Raw genomic sequence first — 15,591 nt, 5'->3', positions numbered from 1 at the left:
GTACCTTATTACAGCCCAATGATATGTAACTTTACATACAAATGATACTATGTATGCACCTAATTACAGCCCAATGAATAATGTCATAAGCTAGGCCTGTTGCAAGACTAGGTTGAGGCAAATCTGCATTCGTGTAAAACTAGACACAACCAGAAGCAAATACGTAACCAGAACCAGAAGCAAACATGATTTTTTTCCCCTCACATCGTTGGAATTTCACTTCAATTTTTTCACGGAGTACGTAGACAAAAACTCCCAAACCCATAGAACTTTTGAAAAGGCTCCCACTTTATTTAATTACCACACCTCACTTACATAACCTCTCCAGTAGTACAAGCTTAATTAGACAGGCACGCAGTGTAACCGGATAGGAAGCTTCCCGGAGACCTCATTGCATACACACACTGCTGACAGCTCTCCTCCTGAGACTGAGAGCCATCGCCATGCATGCAGCTACCGCTATTTATTCCTACGTCTCTGCCTTCTCTACTTACAGAGAGACGTATATGCGTGCGTATATACGTGGGTATATACGCGCGAGCGGTAGTCGGTCAAGGCAGGTCCATGGACAGAGCTACGTACGCCCGGTGACACGTGCACCCTTTATTATAGGGGCGCCACTCCATGCACGTCACACCACCTCGAGGATGGCTCCGGCCACCGTCTCCCAGCCGTGGGGGCGCTCGTCGTCGTCACCCTCTCCTCCGCGGCCGTGGCCGCGGCTGCCGCCCTCCTCCTGTTGGTGGCGCTCGCATTGTTGGACGCATTGCTGTTTCTTTTGCCAGTCGCGGTGATGCTGGCACTGCCTCTGGCAGCGGTCGTGGTGGTTGTCCTCATCGGCGGCATCGCGGCTGCCACCCTCCTCCTGTTGGTGGCTCTCGCACTGTTGCACGCATTGCTGCTTCTTCTGCCAGTCGCGGTGGTGTTGGCACTGCCTCTGGCAGCGATCGTGGTCGTGGTGGTTATCCTCATCGACGGCATCGCGGCTGCCGCCCTCCTCCTGTTGGTGGCGCTCGCACCGCTGCACGCACTGCTGCTTCTTCTGCCAGTCACGGTGGCGCTGGCACTGCCTCTGGCAGCGGTCGTGGTGGTTATCCTCATCGACGGTATCACGGCGACCGCCCTCCTCCTGTTGGTGGCGCTCGCACCGTTGCACGCACTGCTGCTTCTTCTGCCAATCGCGGTGGTGTTGGCACTGCCTTTGACAGCGGTCGTGGTGGTTGTCCTCATCGAGGGTATCGCGGCTGCCGCCCTCCTCCTGTTGGTGGCGCTCGCACCGTTGCACACACTGCTGCTTCTTCTGCCAGTCGTGGTGGTGCTGGCACTGCCTCTGGCAACGGTCGTGATGGTTGTCCTCATCGAGGGTATCGCGGCTGCCGCCCTCCTCTTGTTGGTGGCGCTTGCACCGTTGCAGGCATTGCTGCTTCTTTTGCCAGTCACGATGGTGCTGACACTGCTTCTGGCAGCGGCCGCTGTCCTCCTCGGCGTCGCCGTCGCGTCGCCCGCTCTCACCCTCCTGTTGCCGGCGCTGGCACTCCATCAGGCAGCGCTGCTTCTCCCACCAGTCCCCGCGGTGGCGGCGCTCGCACCTCTCCCGGCACTCCCCCGTGTGACCGCCACCGCCGCCGCCGCCGTGGCCGCGGCCGCCCTCGTACTCCTCCTCCTCGTCGCAGCGCTCGCACCGGCTCATGCACTCCTGAATCCGCCACGGCTCCTCGCGGTGGCGGCGCAGGCACTGGCGGTGGCACTCGCCTCTCCCGGCGCTGTACGTGTCCATTCCGCCGTACTCCTCCTCCTCCTCCTCCTCACCTTGGCGGTGCTGCTGGCGGCACTGGCGCTCGCACTCCCTCCGCCGCCGTTCGTCCTGCCCCGCCTCCCACTGGCACTCCTTCTTGCACCACCGCAGCTCCTCCTTCGGGTCCCGGTCGGCCTCCACCACCGCGGTGGCTCCATCCTCCTCCGCGCCGGCCGTCGCCGCCACGGCCAGCAGCACCCCGGCGAGCAGGAGGAACCACCAAACCCCACCCCCCTTCAGCCCCAACCCCATGGCTGCCCTGCCTAGCTAGCTACACAAAGCAAGCTAGATGAGACCAAACAGTGTTATCGATCAAGGCTGGATGAGACCTGCCAGTGGATGGCCATGAACGAGCGGGGGGCGCGCCATTTATACACGACGCGCGGGGGCAGCGGTTCGAGTTCGACGCAGCGCATGCGTGCTTGCGCAGGGAGACGACGAGGAGGGCCGCGCCGCACGGGACGGGACGGTACGTGGAGACGTGCATGGCGACGTGGCGCGGCGCGCGGGGCGTGGGCGCGCGCGGCGAGACCACGTCGCGCGAGCGGGGGTTCGGTGTGACTTGGCGGCTAGCACTGCGTCTGTGCCGCTCTGCGGGTGAGCTAGCGAGAGTGAGCTTGCGACGGCCGAGCTAGCAGAGGTGGCACGCAGTGGCAACAGCCGGGCTCCACGTGGGTGACAGCTTGGGAGGATTTGGAGCAGTGAGTAGGTGAAGGGCGTCGCCTTGCCATGGCGATGAACATCTCCAGGTCCTGGGAACTGGAGCCGTTCGACCTGGATATGCAAACGAGCATTGTCGTGGTGCACGTCCGGGTTCATGCATCTGGCCGGTCACTAGTAGTATATATCTACGGTGTGATTTACGTGCTCGGCGTTTTGCGTCTCCGATGCACGCCTTGGAACATGAAGTACTTCTTTAGGTGTGTATTAACCTCCAACTTGATAAAATCATGATAACATAGGCGTCATTTTTTTTTGACAAAATCCATTAAAACTGTTTTCACGCAAGGAGAATGAATTATTATCAGATCCATGCATATAGTAGTGTAAAATGTAAAAGCCGGCTTCCCTTGCACGATAGTACGTCCAGGCCGCGGAGGTTCACATTGCAGCGTGCATTTTTTTTAATAATGGAATACTATTATCCGAGCCTTCAGCATTCGGCTTTTGAACTTATTATAAAGTTTTGCACTCAGATATCTACTTCACATATCATGATCGGAGGGAAACTTAAACCAATGAACACTAACATAATCTGCATATAGAGAATTTATTAAGAAGTAATCATATTCCTAAATCTTCAAGTTGGTAAACAATTGTATCACCGTAGTTTCAAGAGTCTGGCATGCACACATCATCTCGTTGCCTTCATAACACTTTTGTAATAGGTCCTGAACCGAAGCTAATAGGTTCCTCTGTATAGTACCTGTATATAAGTTTTACAAGGTGATTTATCAAATACCATATCATTTCTGTTAGACCATAAAACCTAATATAGCAGATGCCCCAATTAACAATAATTTTTTTCTTTTATTTTCCCTTCCAACTAAACAATCCCCAAATAAATTTTTCATACTGAAAGGTAAATTCAAATTAAAGGTAATCTGAACTGCTTGTCGTAGAAACTTAGCAAAATAACGATCGAAAAAAATGTTGAATGATTTCATTACTACTATAAAAGCAACAAGCTTAACTCCCATTCCGGAATGCATATATGCTCCTTTGAAAGAAGTTGTGATCCCTAGAACGAGGGTGTCATTTTCGGGGCGGTTTTGAGCCCTCTGGAAAAATTGGCCCCTGTAGTGATCCCCCATCGCTCCCAAAAGGCAGCTACTACGACGGCGTCACGGCGACCAGCTCATCACTGCCCACCAGATCCAGCTCCTGACCGCCCTTAGCCACCCCAACTACGCCACTTTCTGTGAGGGCTGCCACCACTACTGGACCAAGGGTGGCACCCTCCGCAACGTCTCCATTGGTGGCGGCACGCGCAAGAAGCCATCAGTGCTACTGGACTAAGGGCTGCATCCGGCTGCCGCCGCCGCTGCTGTCGCGCTCAGGCTCAAGCTATCTGAGTTCTCTGTCGGGAAGGTAGGGCTGGTGGGTCTCAATGGCTAGAGCTCCCTCACCACTGGTCTTGCCTCCTGCCTACTCGCCCCTGGGTACATCACCTCACCATCACGACCAGCAACATCATAGTCAAGAGCCAATCCCTCTCTCGACGTATCCTGACCCACGGTGAGAAAGTTCATTCTATTTTCTCTACATCTGAATTCTGGCGTAGGCTGTTGTACTAGCTAATTGTTTGTTGATGTTGTGAGGTTTGCATCTTTTCCAAGATTATCGTCATGATTCACATTCTTAACAAAAACATCATTTGCCTATGCTACCCACAATTAAGTACATTCTACCCAACATGAAAACCAATCTACAATTACAAGGAAAATTGAGAAAAAATTAGTAAGCCCTAACAATGGGATATCATGTTTGACGAGCTTGCAATTTGTAAAACAAAATTTATAAAAGTAGGTACAAAAAATTCAAGGACACTTGCCTTTCTAATGTTTATCAATTATCTCAAACTGTTGCCCCTGGAGATCCTCGTACTACTTCAGAACGTAGTTATCTACTCGCAGGAACAACTGACAAAAGAGAAAATACAAACAACTAAGAACAGTACATCAAACAGAGGCATCACATCATAAGAAAATACTATGGTTGAATATGTCAAGAGATTAGATGAACCAAGGAGCGCTTCTTGAATTTGAATGAAATTTGCTGAACAAGATTTGAAAAGATGAATTCTATTTGAATTATAAGGGCTAGAAAATAATTTAACTATAAAAGACAGGGGCTAACGTGTAAACATCCTAAACAGGAAAGTAAAGATAGGAATAAAAGATTTGTGGAGGGGTTGTTTGGGATTCTCACCAAGAGAGAGAGATCAGAGAGCGGAGCAGGGGAGTTTGGCATGGAGGAGTCAGCCGGCGGTGGCCTCTCGTCGTCGCCGGCGATGGAGGACACGGGCAACGACAATGGCAGTCACTGACATCGACGTTGGGTAGCAATGAGTTTCAACAAATTGAGGAGAGCATGGTGAAGAATGTAAGAAGGCAAGCTCGGTTTTATGGTTGGTTTTGGCAGAGGAGTTCCGAGGTAGCGGCAAAACAGCGACGAACGCTCCCAGGTTCGGTTGTGGTCACGCACAGACATAGCGAAGAAGACGCTCGTGTTCCTAGAGATAGATTATGAATTCAACGAAAGTACTTGAACACAAAACTTCATATATATAAGGAACACAATGCTAGGGTGGAGGTTTGGATAGCAATTCACCTAAAATGGAGATCAAACAGCGAAGATGAGAAGGGTAACAGTTGCGGCATTCTTCGGTTAGCAACCACGTTCCGGTTGTGTCGCTGCACAACTGGTGAAGAGCTCCTGGGGTCACGTAGAAGACTCTATGGGACACGCCGTGACGCATTCGGTGCACCCATACGGTCGCTAGATCAACTGGGAACGCGGACTAAACCTGCAGTGCACGCGTAGAAATCAACCAGACCGGGGCAGCAGCAACACCGATGCAGATTTCGGTGGCGTCAGTGCTCTAATAGCGGATCGGATTGGTGAGGGTGTGGGGAACATCTAGGGGCACATGCTGGTCAAAGGGCATGGCGATCCGACCTCTGATCGGCCGGGGAATGCTGATGCCATTCGCGACGACACGCCTGTCCGTGACGGCGAAGACCGTGGCGACGCAATGATGGATTCGAGAGGATGGGGGTTTGGCTTGGGATCACATGGGACGGCAACATAGGGTAAAGGAGGAGGGGAAAGGGCTAGTCCGAGGTCCTCACCTTACTGTGATGATCGGGGAAGAAGGATTTGCGAAGACGACAACGGCACCGACGGCGGCGGCACTGGAATTGAGGCTCGTGCTCCCGCTGCGTCGACGAAGATCTGGACGAGCCCTTCTGGGATCCAGAGTTACCCTCAACGTTCTACATGGTGACAGGGGTGGCACAGCTGGATCTTCAATGAATCGTAAGGAACGCTGATGGAGTCTTCAGTTCACACCCTAGACGCGGCTAGAAACGAAGCAGCGCACATGACGATGTAGATCCTGGTGGTGTCTGGGCTCTTCTTGCCTTGCTGCTTCATGGAGTTGTGTGCACCGACCAGGGGCACATCTCTACAAAAGATGAAGGCATTTGGCTGGACGGATTGTCGGGAACGCGGATGCCAACTGGTGACGACATGGCTTTCCGCGACGACGAATGGTGCCTGGAAAGTTGGGGGCGACGGCTAGGGTTTGGAGGAGTGTGGAAAAGGGTAGGGGAGGGTGTGCTGGTCCCTTTTCTAGGGCTGGGTGCGGCTGGCATTGAAGTGGGGAGGGGAAACGATCGAATGCGGAAGATGAAACGAACGGATGGAAGACGAAATGGGTGGCTCTGGTTCGAGGATGATTACTCCACCGTCATAACTCCAAATTGGATGTTTTCGGAATCTATCTTATAGTACTCGAAAAGATCTACAACTTTGGTATTCATTAGAATTTCTAGAAACGCCATCTTGTTTTCCAAAACTGCGTCACAAGGTAAACTGTTTGAATTCAGCCTTAACTGCACAGCAGTGATCTCGGGGGAAATAACTCCTAGATCCATTATCTAAATGGGACTCTCATAGGTGCAAATCGAAGCTCTCAACGAGACCTACAACTTTGGTATTATCAAGATTTGTATTTGAGGCCGTCTTGAACTCCGAAACTTCGTGAGAAGACGAGGCTGGCGACGAGGAGTAACTGGCAACCGGCTTCAATTGCCATTATGGCCATTAAAGTGATGGTTTTGATCATGAATTGAGGGAAATAAAGAGGAAATTGATGAGAGGATTGAATGAGGACAACAACATGTTCAATATTGTCATTTAAACAGCCCAAGTGCACATTGAATTCATCAGTTTTGGGAGCTCCAATGTGCAGCCATGGAGTCAGGAAGGCGAATGGCTCTGTTCATGTCCTCCTCTCGATCTGGAGATGGAAGAAGGGACAAAGCAGCTTAGGCCATCTTTGGTAAGGGAAGAAATTAGGGAGAAATAAAGATAGAGAACTTCGGAGCTTTGGAGAAAGGGTGACAAGATATAAGATGGAAGAAATTGATATAGGGATTTTGGATAATATTGAGAAAAAGGAGCAAGGAGTTATCCAACCTTGAAATTTCTTAACATATTCTAATATTTTATAAATACATTTTTTATCATACACAACAAATCATTTTTAAACCCTAAACAAAATTTTGGAAAAGCTATCAAATTTTAAGAAAAATATTATTTTATTATTTTAAAATACTCATAACCCAAAATCAGAATTTTAGGGTGTGACAGCTATCACATGAGAGGTCCACAGAAAACAATAATATCGTACTACCATCTTTATGGGTGGGCCATCCGTGTGATGGTTTTCTAAGCAACGAAATCGGTATTCCATCAAGATTAAGGGAAAGCTCTATGTGCATGAAAAGCTGGGAATGCATCCCTTTTTTGTTGACAAAAGATCTAGACAAACTTTTTAGGAAATTGTTATTGAGAATGTCATCTCCTTCTACATGGTAGGGAAATTGGAGCCTCCCTGTACCTCTTAGGTTTTATTTGGGAACCCAAAATCCTATAGGGATCCCGGCCCTTTCCCTGGGTGGGAAGTCCACAGGGAAAGCTCCTCTGGGCTAAATGAGTACATTGTTTGCAAACTCATGTGATAGGGATTTCACAGCCCAAACCCCCCTCGTTTTCATGTGGGAATAATCCACACCTCAAGAGGTCGGGAACGGGTCCCCGTTGTGGCGTCGCCTCGGCCTCCTTCGCTCCCGATGCGAGTTACGACGGCCTCAGCCGACGCCTCCCTCGCTCGCCGTCCCTGTGTTCCCTCTCCTCACTTTAGTGATGGCATCTCGCGTTGTAAGGTGAGTCTAATCTTCTTCCACCCCTCCTCCCGAATTTCATCTCGCGCGGTGAGGCCTCTTAACTCCTCAGATCTTGGCAATAGGGAGGAGGAGCTCGAGGTAGGCGACTTGGGGAAGGGAAGATCGTTGGGGGCAATGGATATGGGGAAGGCCGAACGTGATTCCTCCTTCCTTCTTTGACCGAAGTTATTGAACCAATTTCTTCTGTACTTCAAACGGTGTGGTGTTGGAGGTGGTTTTGTATTTGTTCTTTGCAGATCCGGCAATTACTATTGATTTTGTGCAAAATTTGGTAGATCGATCTGGTTAGCAGTTTTTTTAACACAACCAATTGACTGGGTGGTACGATGTGTTCTATTAATTGATTTGGTCAATCTGGTTAGCGCTTCTTTGAGCTGGCCCTGTCTCCCATGGGGATGAGGATTGATGTGAATCTCGCACGATGTTGCAGGATAGCAGCAGCTCTATTTTTCTTTCTCACGCGCATGATTGTGCAGGAGTACATGGATAAAGGAGTATCAGTTCAGTTTTTGTCAGCCACTGCTAGAATAGTTGCAGTGGATCGACAAGCAGTAGTACTACTAGGAATGGTAGTACCAATTCTGCTGCTGTTATAATACCCGCAGATGAACAGGGAGATGTCAATTAGGAAAGAAACATGACAAGAACACAAGGATAAAGTTGTACCATGAACTTGATGTGTGCATACTGTATTAATTCAGTCATGATTAGCCCAACAATTTTGCATGGCATATGTCTGTATATACATATGCATTGGGCTTTCTGATAAATGCTTGTGGTTTAGATCAAATAAGAAAGGGGTTCTTGATCTTTAGGAAAAGAGAAATTTTACGGTGATCCAAAATTAATATGAGCCATCTATTTTTAGAGTCTAACGGTTCAGATTAGTCATAATACTACTCATTTCTTACCGGTAGTATAGGTAGTATATGTGAGTAGTATGGTAGTATTAGAGTTATTTTAGGGAGAAAAATACGTCGCATGAAAGTAATTAACTGTAGTTATATGTATCTAAATAGAGTAATATTTTATTGCCGTTTTAACATTTTAATCTGCATTCAGCATGAGAGTTCATTTGCTACCCATCGGCTAGGGTTAGCGATCCGACGTTTGTGATATCGATCTTTCTATTAGTAAAAACATGATGGGTAATTTTAACAATTACCAAAATATCCAATTACGTGGATCGTCGGATTAGATTTATACTACCTCCTACCTCTAGATAGTATGGACCACCGTAAAAGAGCTCTAGAAAAATACCTTAATCAGGTGCATGTGCTAATCTTTGTTTGAATTTAATAATCAATCTGAGGAAGGAAAGATGTTAAGATTTATGCCATTTTGTTCTTTCAAGTCTTAAATTTTATAGAGTTTGGCGGCATACAGTGGTACAGTCATACTGTATTATTTGACTTGTGTCTCATCCAAAGAAATGTCTTTTTATTTTTATAAGCGAGGTTTTACAAGAAGGGGAACTGGGTTGCATGGTTGTGAGTTTGTGATAGATTGTGCAACCACGAATTTGAATTGCCATATGAAGCATAAGCTGAAGGTGAACAAGAACTAGTACTAATAACAACAGTGACGTATCATTTTGTTCAGTTTTCGATGATGCACAGAGATTCCTAGTATTCATTTTGTTTATGTTCACAAAACCCAAAGAAATTATTGTGCGGCACAACAGAAGGGAAATGCCGGCAAGGAAGCTAACATGAGGCAAAACAAAACTACTTTACATGTGAAACTCAGTAAAGACAAGCAGTTGTAGCTGGTTAACATGTTAATGACATTATTTTTCTCACAACTAATTTAAAAATAAACAGTTTTCTCTCCTCTTATATCACAGACGGTATTTGATGACCACAATTGTGCAGTCAAAACCACCTCAAATTTCTTGTAAAACCAGGCTGTTAAAACCACCTCAAATTTCTTTCATACCTCTGGGTTTCCCTCCTCTCTGTGCGCGTATATCTCTTCCCTTCAGTTGTTATTTTGCTCCCATAATGATGCACCATTTAAATTTTGCTGACACTGAAGTTGGGAACTGAAATGTCCAATGAGGTTGATTGGAAGTGTTATGTCCTTCCGTAGGCTGTAGCTGCATCAAGTTGAGTTGCATGAAAAAGGGGTAGATGGTCGCTTTCAAATTTGATATAGCACAATTCTTATCTAATATATAAGCACTTGAACATGCATTTGAAAAGTCCTATGCCAACTCTGCAAACAAAATGGTGAATTTGTTGCACATAGGTCGGCACTAATGAGGAAAACTTGACCGAATAAGATTTTGTTGTTAGCTGGTTGGTTGTACAATGTGACAAAGGATAATCTGTGAACAATATATATTCCCTTTACATCATTTTATGTTTGCACTTGGTGGCGCTGAGACACAGTGGTTTATTTAGAGGTGTCTTTCTTCAAGCAAATCGAGTAACTGGCTGTGCGGCATTCTGTCCCGATCACGGGGCGGAGGGAGGGATTTGGTTCTATTCACTACCGAATTTTGAGACTTTGCCGTGTGCTCAGGGCACACGGCAAAGCCCTAAAAACACTCGGCATAACACTGTTGGCATACACAGTGCCGGTAAACAGCTGTTTGCCGAGTGTTTTATATCGCGCACTCGGCAAACATATTTGCCGAGAGCTAAATACGACACTCGGCCAAAAAAAGCGACCTAACGGCGCCAGGGTCTTAACGTCCTCTTTGCCGAGTGTCTAAGGTATAAACTCGGCAAACTCGAGGACACGTGGCGCTCGCACATCGTCCCTTTTTTTGGGCAGTTTGCCGACTTTGCCGAGTGTCCGTGGAATACACTCGGCAAATCACGGCACGTTTGCCGAGTGTATTGGAGGGTACTCGGCAAAGTGAGCACAGAATAGCGCCCAGATAGCACTCTTTGCCGAGTGTATACACTCGGCAAACTGGCATCCAAAATGCCAGATTGACCAGCCTTGCGACACGTGTCACATTTGCCGAGTGTTACACTCGGCATAGTCTTGTTTACCGAGTGTTACACTCGGCAAACTGTTATATACCAGATGGCCAATTGATCTATACCAGATTCAAAATTGTCAGTGCAATTCAAAACTATATATATATATATATTTCACAGATTACCACATTCACATAAACATCGCATATTACACAAACATCACATAAACCGTCGCATAAACATCACATAAACCGTCGCATAAACATCGCAAGTGACACAAACATCACAAATTGTCGTGACAAGATAGCAAAATATAGTCCAAACAAAAAGAAAATGTTGTAGGCCGTAACGGACTCCATACTTGAGTACCACCTTAACCTGCATCAATCAAGGAGCAGAAACACTAAGTAAGAAGTATGCATTTGAAAGTAAACAGAAATGCTAAGTATGGATATGGGGTTACAAAAGTAAGTTTTCAAAGTGAGGAGAACAAACCAAAGTGAGGTGGAGTACCAAAGTGCGAACCTCCAGCTCCAGGCGTATTCGATCCCTCTGATGGATACTGCACAAAGGAGGAGATAGTTAGCACAACACTCTATGGTTGTAGGAATGGCAATAATGGTGAGTACAAGGTTATAAACTAACTCACAGGAGTGTGTGGAGCCTGTGGAGCAAGTGGACGAGAAGGGGTTGGCATCGGTGGCGGAGTTTGGCCCATTGCAGCATAAAGGGGCGTCATCATCGCATACCACTGGGATCGTTCTGCTGCCATCCTCTCCTCGAACGATCTCTCTAATTCGTGTCAGAGCCTCCTTTCTTCATCCAGCTGGGCCTACAGTATGTCATCGCAATCTCATCATCGTTCCAATGCAAAGCATGTAAAGATCGTGGAGGATGAATGAAATAGAACTAACCTGGATTTCGTTCATCGCAATCCGTGTAGGCTCTGAGCGAGGGCGTATACCCGGACCTGAGCTCGTGCTCTGAGCTCTAAGCTGAGAGAGAGAGGGAGTGGTGGCCGTATCGAGTGTGCCGTCGCCAATCCAGAACCGGCCATGTTTCTTGCCTCCTCCCGCCCTCATAACCACTTTCCCATCAAGATCATGCTCGCTCGGATCAAAGTCTGGGCCGTGGACCTTCTTTGCCATCGATGTGTATCCATCCAGGCGAGCCTTAACGTTCTCGTTGGTGTACACTGAGGCCGGGTCATTCGGGTCATATGCAACCCCGTGCATCGCCTTTGACTTATGGGCCAAAGCATAAGCCTTGAACTGGGAGAGAGGCTGACCATCATTTTTTGCCGACTGCAACAGAAAAGCAATAACATTCATAAAGGGGACGCCCGCACAGAAATTAAGGAGAACTGAGCTTGGGAACAACAGATGCTATTGCATACCCATCTAGGCACGAAACCAGTCAGGCTGAGGTTGCCTTGATGGTGTGGCGCGCCAAGCATCAACAATCGCCTTTCCCGGCAAGCATTGTGACTCTCCTCCCACTCGGGAGCGCACCACTTGTCCACGATCACCGTCCAGCACGGAAGGTCTCCTGCGCACCACCCCGGAGGCACCTAAATAATCAAGTACATGATATATAAGAAGAAGAAATTAAATGTTAGTAATCTAAGGAATAATAAGCTTTAATGTACTTTACCTGCAGGTACTGCTCCCGGGTCAGAGATATGGTCCTAGCGTCTTTTTTTGTCACCTTCGCTCCAAGGTGTTCCGCGTGAAATTTGATCACGGCCTGGATGCGTGCCTCATAGTGCATATCCTTAACAAGCTTCTTGGCAGCTTTGTCGACGACAGCAGCTGCCCTAGCCTCCAAGCCCGGCTCGCATCTAAAAAAATCCTGCATATATACGCGACGGATCCAGTCATTAGTTAAATAATTTCCATGCGATTAGTATTGACTAATGTAGTGCGAAAGAAACTTACCCACAGCTCGGCCTTCACCCGCTCGGCTCTATTGGGAAACACCCTTCCCTCCCGGTCACGGGCGTCCGGCGCGGCTGCATAGTGGGCCCATGTGTATGCCGGCTCGGTTACTCCGCCCAAAGTAACCATGCCATGGAACTTCTCCTTGATCAAAAGTCCAAGGATGCCGTTTACATGGCGTGAGTGGTCACCCTCACCAACCTTCAGCCAGTTCCTGCACAAGTGTAAAGGCAAATTATTAGTATGTGTTGAAATATTGAAGATACAAAGGCAAAAAAATACTGAGAGTAGAGAGAGCCATTTACTTCTCTCCATCTGGTCGAATGAGTGGGCGTCTAGCCATTGGCATTGGTCGCCTCGGGAGGCTAGAAGGACCACGCAGCCACACACGAAAAGAAGTAGAGCTAGAGCTACCCCCCCTGGTCTACCTGCTCCTCCTCTACCTGCTCCTCCTCATCCCCAGACTGAGTCGCAGCCGTAGGTATAGGCGAGTCAGACTCAGACTCAGCCGCACCTAGAGGAGACTCAGTCTCCTCCTCAACAGCAGGTATAGAAGCACCTCCTCCACCCCTGCCTCCGCCTCTCGGCCTTCCTGGAGGTCTTCCCCGGGGTCTCTTTCCGGACCCGTCACCTGCATCCGTGACTTTCCCCGTCGCCTTTTTGTATAGCAACGTTAACTTCCTCATACCGCCCACCATGCTTCAATCACCTGCTATGAGAAAGAGTAAACCAATTAATACGGATGATACAACTTGATCTAAATAGATGAAGCATACTAAAAAACATACAGTTATTAGAAATAATCATCATCATCGAGATCAGCTGGATCATAAGTCTCATCATCACTATCACGCGTGTTGAAATAATCATCCTGATGCTCGGGAGGAGGAATGCCGTCATCATTGTCATTGCCTAAATGTAACCGCTCAAGTAATTCCAAGTCCCTCGCATTCTCAACCTCGTCTTCTTCGTCCTCGTCAGCACCAGTTTCATTGTCTACTTCCATGCCCTGAGCTTCCGTCAAGTCGATCTCAAAATTCCCTGCGAGACCATCTTCTTGAAAGAATTCTCCATCATATGTGTTGGGGTCTATGTTGTAATCTTCATTGTTTGGGACTGGTAGTTTACCGTGTGGCGGTACCTTGTACACAACATCCCAACCCTTAAGACGCTCAACGGTTTTGCACGGGTACGAGAGATAATAAACTTGCGTGGCCTGTTGAGCCACAATATAGACATCGTCTCCTGGTAAGACGGTTGATTGTCGAATTTCGACTAGCCCAAGATTAGGGGTCCGTCTCACTACTTCTGGATCGAACCAATGGCATTTGAATATGACGGGATTCAGAGGTTTGCTCCCATCAAAATTCCGTTCGTATATTTCTTCAATTCTTCCGTAGTACTCAACCCCATCTAAGCCTGGAGTAAAAACTCTGATATTTGTTGTTCTACGATTGGTCCGACTCTGCTCGTGGCTTGCTGTGTGGAAGCGATATCCATTCACGTCGTAAGCCTTAAATGACCTGACCCTATAGGCACAACCATCAGCAACTTGTCTCAAGTCGGCACTCATAGACTCGTCGGTTGTTCCCTACAAGTTTAAGCGGAATAGCTTGGTGTATTAGTCGCATGTAAGAAATGAAATCAAGTTAGAAATGAAATCAAGTTGGTGTAATAGCCAAGTTAGAAAGTACTTTCTGTTTGAACCAAGAAATGAAATCGGGCATGTCATTTCCCACACCATTTCTAAGAAGGGCCGAAGCTTCCTCGAGGGTAGGTTCCCTTGATTCATGCCAGAATTGCTCATTGAATTCCCTATAGCAATGAGAAGAAGCAGAGTTGGACACAAACTTGTGACTAGTTGAGAAATAATGTATTGAGCACTTACTGCATGTACGGCTCCACTTCGGATAGGTTGGTCAAGACATACAACATAATAGTGCGCCACTCTTCATGTTGCAAGGTCTTGTTAGTCGCACCACTTGCACTGCCAAGTTGCCCTCTAAAGATGCTAAGCTTTGATTCATCTTCGGGGTTGCCAGCATTGTAACGAGGGGGTGGATTATGCATACTGGGAAGATTGTCAGCATAGTATTTTGTTGTGAAGTTTGACACCTCCTCCAGGATGTATGCCTCGGCTATGGATGCTTCAATTTTGCATTTATTTTTACATTTATTTCGAAGAATCTTTTGGAATCTCTCAATTGAGTAGCACCAACGGCCCTGTACGGGCCCCCCCCCCATTCGTGCCTCATACAGGAGGTGCAAAATCATATGTTGCATCGGATTAAAGAAGCCGGGTGGAAAGATCTTCTCCAACTTGCAAAGCAACACAGGCGCCAGTCTTTCCATGTCTGCTTCCACGGTATGAGATAACTCTTTAGCACAAAGTTGGCGGAAGAAATTGCTCAACTCCGCAAGCACTAGCCAAACATCATCGGGGACATAGCCTCGAATCATCACCGGCAGTAGCCGCTCAAGCCATATGTGATAGTCATGACTCTTGAGCCCGTTGATTCGCAAAGTAGCTAAATTCACTCCCCTCTTCAGATTCGATGCATACCCATCAGGGAACATCAAGGTTTGGAACCACTCAAGTACTTCCCTCCTTTGGGCCCTTGTAAGAACGAAATTGGCCTTTGGCTTCGTCCACGATTTCCCGCCTCTGGGAGGGGCCATGTCTAGCTTTGGTCTATTGCATAATCTCGTTTGATCGACTCTATCCTTAACGTTATCCTTCGTCTTCTCAGGAATGTCCATGATTGTTCCAAAAATGGCCTCAGCGACAATCTTTTCAGTGTGCATTACATCAATGTTATGTGGAAGAAGGAGATCATCGAAGTAGGGGAGATTCCACAAGCATGGCTTGTGAGTCCAGGCGTGTTGCTCACCATATCCCAGAAATCCATCTCCTTGGGCATTGGCCTCGAGAGCATCTAACTGAGCACGAA

At 47.7% G+C, this 15,591-nt stretch overlaps 1 protein-coding gene and 1 long non-coding RNA gene across 2 annotated transcripts; one reads left to right on the top strand and one right to left on the bottom strand.

Annotated features, from left to right (window-relative positions):
* Positions 1-631: 631 nt before the first annotated feature.
* On the bottom strand, positions 632-2,047 carry LOC133886220 (antimicrobial peptides-like). The gene is made up of 2 exons (XM_062325946.1): positions 877-2,047; positions 632-699 (listed from the first exon to the last, which is right to left on the bottom strand). The coding sequence occupies exons 1-2, from the start codon at positions 2,045-2,047 to the stop codon at positions 632-634; spliced, it is 1,239 nt and encodes a 412-aa protein (XP_062181930.1).
* A 5,583-nt stretch (positions 2,048-7,630) lies between these two features.
* Positions 7,631-8,138, top strand: LOC133887296 (uncharacterized). The gene is made up of 2 exons (XR_009903540.1): positions 7,631-7,749; positions 7,833-8,138. It is a non-coding gene; the product is annotated as an uncharacterized LOC133887296 (long non-coding RNA).
* Positions 8,139-15,591: the final 7,453 nt, after the last annotated feature.

Source organism: Phragmites australis, chromosome 12 (genome assembly GCF_958298935.1).
Source record: "Phragmites australis chromosome 12, lpPhrAust1.1, whole genome shotgun sequence".
NCBI classification, from domain to species: domain Eukaryota; kingdom Viridiplantae; phylum Streptophyta; class Magnoliopsida; order Poales; family Poaceae; genus Phragmites; species Phragmites australis.
The sequence above is the reverse complement of the archived record's forward strand: the minus strand, read 5'-3'. Positions and strand labels throughout refer to the sequence as shown.